This window comes from Atta colombica, unplaced genomic scaffold (assembly GCF_001594045.1).
Source record: "Atta colombica isolate Treedump-2 unplaced genomic scaffold, Acol1.0 scaffold268, whole genome shotgun sequence".
Taxonomy (NCBI): domain Eukaryota; kingdom Metazoa; phylum Arthropoda; class Insecta; order Hymenoptera; family Formicidae; genus Atta; species Atta colombica.
The window spans coordinates 595,394-602,184 of record NW_017259368.1 but is presented as its reverse complement, the minus strand read 5'-3'; the positions used below and the strand labels follow the sequence as shown (position 1 = coordinate 602,184).

Sequence of the window (6,791 nt, the reverse complement as noted above, 5' to 3'; positions counted from 1 at the left end):
TATATATATATATATATATATTGACAAGTCAGGGTGCGAACTGTCTTAGTAATTCTTATTTTAAATTACGATTATAAACAATACGGGCGCGTCAAATATCGGAAATCTCATTTTCAATTTTTTATCTCAATTTTCTACTTGTTATCGATGTAAAATTCCCTTTCCAATTTCTACGCCTCTTATTACACTATCTATTGCATTTCGTTTTCTAATTTTGATGTATTGTTATACTTTAAATGTCATTCATACTTTATATTATAATTATGAGAAATTATCTCATATGTCATAGTCTTAAAGGATATTCAAAGGACGTTTATATCATAAGGACGTCTTCAAGATGTCGCTCGGAGAACTGTATTCTATGGAATCTTTTTAATAAAAATGAAATATTATTTTAATTTCACTTCTTTTTTTATGCCATTTTTTACATTTTTAATGTTTTTGATTTTTTGATTTTTTTTTCTGCAAAATTCGATAATATAACGTCTTTTTTTAATGTTTGTGTTATATGAAAATGTTTGTGTTATATGAAATATATAATTGTGATATTGTGTATGAATGCGTGCCCAGCGCGCATATTAGACGGAGCATGTATTTTTATTTATTTGTATTTTTATTTAAAACAATTTTTGCAATACAAGTGTATTTTGTATTTCAACAGAGCACATGAAAGTATTGCGTATTTTTTTGTATTTAAAATCGAAAAATCGAAAATTTTATGTATTTTGTAATTCAAATTATTTCAAATAATAAGATTAATTATCAATCTTAGTATTTAAAATATAAAATATAATTTTTTTACAAATACTGTTTTTAATAAGAGTATTTCTAATACATGTCCAAAGCAGATATTAACAAAAATATGAATTAAGTCTATCTCAGATTGAATGGAATATAAGATATATAAAATAGAAGGAAATCATTACATTCGTAAGAAAAAGCATTACTTGCAATTTAGAATAGTAAAGAGATGTATGCACGTTAATGAATGGGCAAATGGATTATACTATTCGCCTATCGGACGAATAAAAAGCCATAAAAATCAATGTTGTATAACATTCTCATATCATGCCCATACGGCGCATAGGTGGCACTGTTTATGTAGCCTCCGTCACGCCGCTGCAACGCGAGAGAAGGTAAATTTATGCGCCATACGTACACGAGACCGGCTGTAATGTAAACCGATCGGAGCTTCCCGTATTTTCGCTTTAAAAGGCACGAAGTCGCGGATGGTGAGCATATTTTGAAACCCGATGTAGCGCGAAGCATTAATACGAGATGAAGCTACACACTTCGCGATGTAAGTACGTACACCAGGTGTCACAAATGCCTTAACACGCGGAGTTTCATCAATTTTTGGTATATTCGGAGTATCGTGTTAGGACCGATGCGTCATAGTTGGTTAGTTATTCGGAGAAAATGGCATTATTGCAAAACAGCTGGATCTGGCAATCCGACGACTTTATGCTCGATATTATCATTAACGTAAATTAAAAGAGATAAGTCAGTTATAACGCTTTTTTATAAAATTAATTAAACGATAATTGAATTTAATTCAATGCTTATTTAATTTAAGACTAATTTCGAATTTAAATTAGTTCCAATTTAATGCCTATATTTATACATTATGCAAAATTGCAAAGTTGTATTTGTAGTATTGGAATAACTGTCAAATTATATGAAGTTATATCAAGATCAATAATTGTTAATAAATATATTTTTCAAGAAAAAAACAGAATTGAGACATATGCAATTCGCTTGAATTGTATACATATGTCAACATAATTAATTAGATAATTAAAATTACAAATATTACAGATTATTATTAATCTCTATAAGATTGCAATTTATTAAAATATATGTTACATATTTACGTTAATTTGCTGACTTTAAATATTCTGTTTAAAACATTTTTATTCCTAAAAATAGATACACGTTATGTTCTTGCATTATTTTGATAAAAACCTTACTCTAAAAAAAAAAAGGGGGATGTGTCTCTAAAATCTTAGCATTTAAGCTAGCTTATACAGCAGAAGAATTATGCAACTCGTAATGATTCAGTGCATTTACAAATAATGAAGTACACCGCAGTATTGATGTGATACGCGCCGTGTTTACCATGTACATTATCCGACATATAGGACGAGAACAGAGCTTAGAATCAATATGCATGAATCAACGTTGTCTCGTTATATCCCGTCTACATTACTGTACATAGGAATATACATATTTAACAGATTATTTTAATCGAAACTTCGTTATATGTAAACGTTACGATTAATTATTTTGGAATAATGGTGCTTTAGGAAAGAAATATTGTATGAGACGATCATATCATTATTATAAGAAGATTGCTGAAATTCATTGACTTAAATTTATCTAATGATAATAATAATTATAGTTCAGATTTATCTAAAAATAAATATATTTATTAATAAGTTTGTAACAAAGTTATAGTTATAGTTATATATATAGTTAAATTTATCGATATTTTGAACGCGTATATACTTACAAACTGATTCGATATAATTGAAAAGCAGATTTATTGGGTTGTCCGGAAAGTTCGTGCCGCAAAAAAAAATATTTAAATTTAATAAATGAAATTAAAAATTTAAATCTTCTGCGTTTCAATTTTCCTTCAAAATCGACACGAACTTTCCGGACAACCCAATACACTGTTATTTTTATGCAACGTTCCAGGCTTTCTACAACCACTGAAAGATTTATCTTTGAAAATTCCAATGAACAAAGGAACGTGCAAAATTACGTTCTGTTTAAGAACGTTTTATCTGCCTCCCCAAGCATTTTGCACTACGATTTGAACGCTGCCGGAAAATTATGCAGCATGCAACGATCCAGTGCACATACATACTTCGTCTTGGCGGTCTGGCAAGCTGCGCATAAATCCGATTGCCTTATCGTATTTTCGGCTGCTAAGAAACAGGGACGGCTACAACATGGTAAAGTGGCGGGCACTGACAAACGGCTTGTCAGATCCAGACGACACCATCCTTCTATCGCTTTTACACTGAGAGCAATACCCAGGCGATTCGCACAGTTAATAGGCATTGCAAAATCGGCAGGTTTCTGCCTCGCCATTCTATCCGCGGTGGTTTCTTGCAAAAAAGAAAACATTAGAAATCGAGCGCTACAATTTAGGCACGAAATGAATGCATTAGTAAATAATCGAGCATTACGGACAGATAATTGTAGTCAACAAATACATAAGATTAATTTTGTTATCTGTATATTTTAAATATTTCTTTTTAATTTATTAGTTTCAATTGTGTGTGTTTTCTAATTATATTTAAAATATTAATTCTAATTGTAAGTATTCATTAGTCTTTCGTCTGTAATCTTTTTTGCCCAGTTCAAGTTATTTTAAGTTCAAATAAAATTCAAAGTTACTTTTCACATTTTTATTATATTACCAAATAGTTTTTAACCTTAAGGGAATCGTAAAGCAATGCTCGAACTCCGACGAAATCACCAGAGATCACGCCACACATCGACATGTCCTTTTATACCACAACAATATCTCATGCAACCTGTGATACACATACACGTATGTGTCAATTTTCATATAAGAAATTCGTTGCGATAAAGCGTTTAAGTCTAATTCTAAGAATTCAACGTTGTTTGTTCATGTAAACTACGTGTCTGGATATTACTATTTCGTACGTACAGGTTGCAAAACTTTCATATCAAGCAAATGTCATGACTTGATAGTTAAGATGCCATACACTAAGAAATGGTAAAAAATATATCAATTTCGAAATTTTTGATCGTTCTCGGCATAGACTCCACTATCCAAACACATATATATAAATGCGTATACTTTAATCCTGGAAAAGGATTTTCGAATCGGTGAAAGAGAAAAAAAAAATTTCTTATACAAAAATTACATGTGCTTATGTGATAAAAGGAAGCTTTAGGATCACATTAAACATAAAAATCTTTATTTAATAAAAATTAAAATTTGAACAAAATGAGAATGAAAAAATAGAATTTCGCTTATGTAAAAAAAAAACTTAGATTGCAAACGGAGGGTTAAAAGAATAACAACAAGACTAAAAAATCGTCACGCGGTGTGACATTGTCTTATGATAAAATTCATAAAATTTCTAACAATCTTTCAAATATTTCAAGTCAAACAATATCTACGAATGTGTGCAAATTGCTGTCCAAGAACTTTGTTTATGAAAGATCGACGAGTGGCGCGAAAGATTCTCGCAATGTTGCTCGCCCGGATAATGAAGGAATAACTCGAGAAAATGGTGGCGTGGAAACGTAGTTTTACGATAAGTGTCTCGTTATTTATGGGCGAACATAAAGATTAAACGAAGAAGAAATCCTCGCAGCAAAGGATGGAAAATAATAAAACATTTTTACGTGGCACAAGAGAGTCACAATAACGCCTGAATCTGTTTTCACGTAGATAACGGAATAATTCGCAACAGTAATTCGGATAAGACGAGAAATCGTCCGATTCCGACTTCTATCATGGGGGAATTGAACGGCTGATCGGAAATTCACAAAGTTCCATCATGAAGATTACGGCAATTTCGTACACAGTCACGATCCTTTGATACGAACTTATAATTTCGGATTCCGGGAAAGTTGTAGGTAAAATTTCACGCGAGATCCCACGCGACTTCGTGTTCTTCCCTCCTCAATTTTGTTTTCGAAGAAGGATTCTTTTGCACACGCGGAATGCAGAAGCCATCTAAATTATTTTGCTCACGCTCACGTGTAATTAAACAGCTGAAATAATAAAATCAAAATCTAGATTACAATTAGGAGTATTCAAATAGTTATGTCACCCTTAAATGTCTTTTCAGTATGGCATATCTACCTTTTCTGTTTTCGATGTTTTTCCAATGAGTTTTTTTTTTATTATTTATATCTTTTTTATTAATAAATATGCATATATACATTGCTTGAGGTTATTATGTCCCTTAATGTCGAATATTTGATTGAAAAAAAATTTTGTTTACAATATGTTCATTTTTATAAAAATTATAAGCAATCGAATTGAATGGGTATGCTATACCGCAGTGTAACGTTTAAGGATTAATAAAATAGTTTCAAATTATATTTGATTATCTCTTTTACCTCTTTCTAACATACATATTATCGAATGCATCAAGCTGTATAATTAGAATGTCTTAATATATTCAGGATTTGCTTTGTGTCTTTAGTGTAACGAGAATTTCACAAGAGCATTAAATTTGTTTGTTTGAAGCTAAATTAATTTTAGAAATAATGGTAAATAAATAATCTTTCAGTATCGCCTAAACTACAAGATAAACTCTTTACCTTACACGACGATCTTCGCGCAAGCGGCAGGCTTTAAGGTGACATGGGAACTACCGACCACTGGTGAGCTTCGGAATGTCCGGTCTGTCCCAGATGTCCATAAATGCGCCGAACTTGTATACGAAAGGTAATAAATACTGCAATAGTTGTGCTGCATAATGTAAAAACAGCAACGATCGCGAGGAGACTGGAAACACGGTGGCGGAATGTCGGAGAGTAAATGTAGAAGATAGGAAGGGGATGGTTTAGAGTCGGTCGGGTTGTTGGAACTAAAATGATGCGAATGGATTTCTGGCTGGCTCACCGAAGTCTTTCGCTATCACTAAGATCGAATAGCGAGCGATGCAATATCACCGACACACCAACTCCCACAATTTTTTACCACAATTTCGTGAACCACGGTTTTTTCAGTTTTTTTTAAATTGAAATCGATTTATGCATGCAGATTCATTTAACGTAACTTTTGAGCAATAAAGATAATTAAGATAATTAAAGATGTTGGAATAAATGCAACTTCACTACTATTTTCAATAGTATTCTTAATTATTAACAATAAGTTAAATTCCTATATAATTATAATTTCTTAATTATTTTATTTTTTATTTAAACGATTTTGTGACAATTATTAAGCTTCTTTTTAATTCATTAAATTATTATTTTTCTTAAATATTAAGAAATGTAAAAGAAATAATGTTTGTCTTGGTATTATATTAATTGTATAATTTTAATTTAAAGTTTTTTATCCCAATAATTTTATTTGTACTTATTAAATTTATCAATTTGATAAATATTTCAGTCATGGTTTCGATGGCCGTTCTTGCTTACTAAAGAATATCTGCCAGAGCCTACAATACGTGAGGTGGAAGGATGGTGTTATAGGGAAGATATTGAAATTGCTTGCGGAGTGAGTACCGAAATATTAATATCAGTTACATACTAGTGTGTTAATCGCCGTTGCTTTTAGGTCGTATATTAATAATGGCACTTGGTACGAAGATCCACTGTTCTGTGAGCATCATACTATGAATTGCCCTTTGCAATTAGTCGGCTTTAATAGTTTTATGGAGAGCTAGCACTAAAGTATCTTTGTTAGAGAGCAAGTTAATGAATAATTTCTTGTTTATTTGAAACAAAACATGCATCAAATGTATAGCATAATGTCGCTACGATTAATAAAAATAATAATTCTTACAAATTATAATTCTATTTGTATTATTAATTAATAAAGAAACCGGACTACTTTTTCGACATGGCAAAAAGATTAATTTATTTAAAATGTTGAAATGTTGCTAATAATGATGTTATAAATAAATGTAGAATAGAGCAATTGCTTGAAATGAATTCTTGAAAATGAATAAAGTAAAAATACAGTTATATTCAGGGGTAATATGAGAAACGTCATGTTAACGTTTAAAAGTTAGTAATTTTCGTAGCAGATTCCACTTTTCATATTGAAATAAGTCGGACGTCAC

General features: G+C 30.9%; 1 protein-coding gene across 1 annotated transcript in view; it reads left to right on the top strand.

The window, feature by feature from the left end:
- The window catches only part of LOC108689300, a 15,991-nt gene extending 9,599 nt beyond the window's left edge, over positions 1-6,392 (top strand). The window contains exons 2-4 of the mRNA XM_018196024.1: positions 5,289-5,446; positions 6,116-6,223; positions 6,284-6,392. Of these exons, the coding sequence (XP_018051513.1) occupies positions 5,289-5,446; positions 6,116-6,223; positions 6,284-6,392 (375 nt within the window). The remainder of the gene's footprint in view (positions 1-5,288; positions 5,447-6,115; positions 6,224-6,283) is intronic.
- The last annotated feature ends 399 nt before the right edge of the window (positions 6,393-6,791 follow it).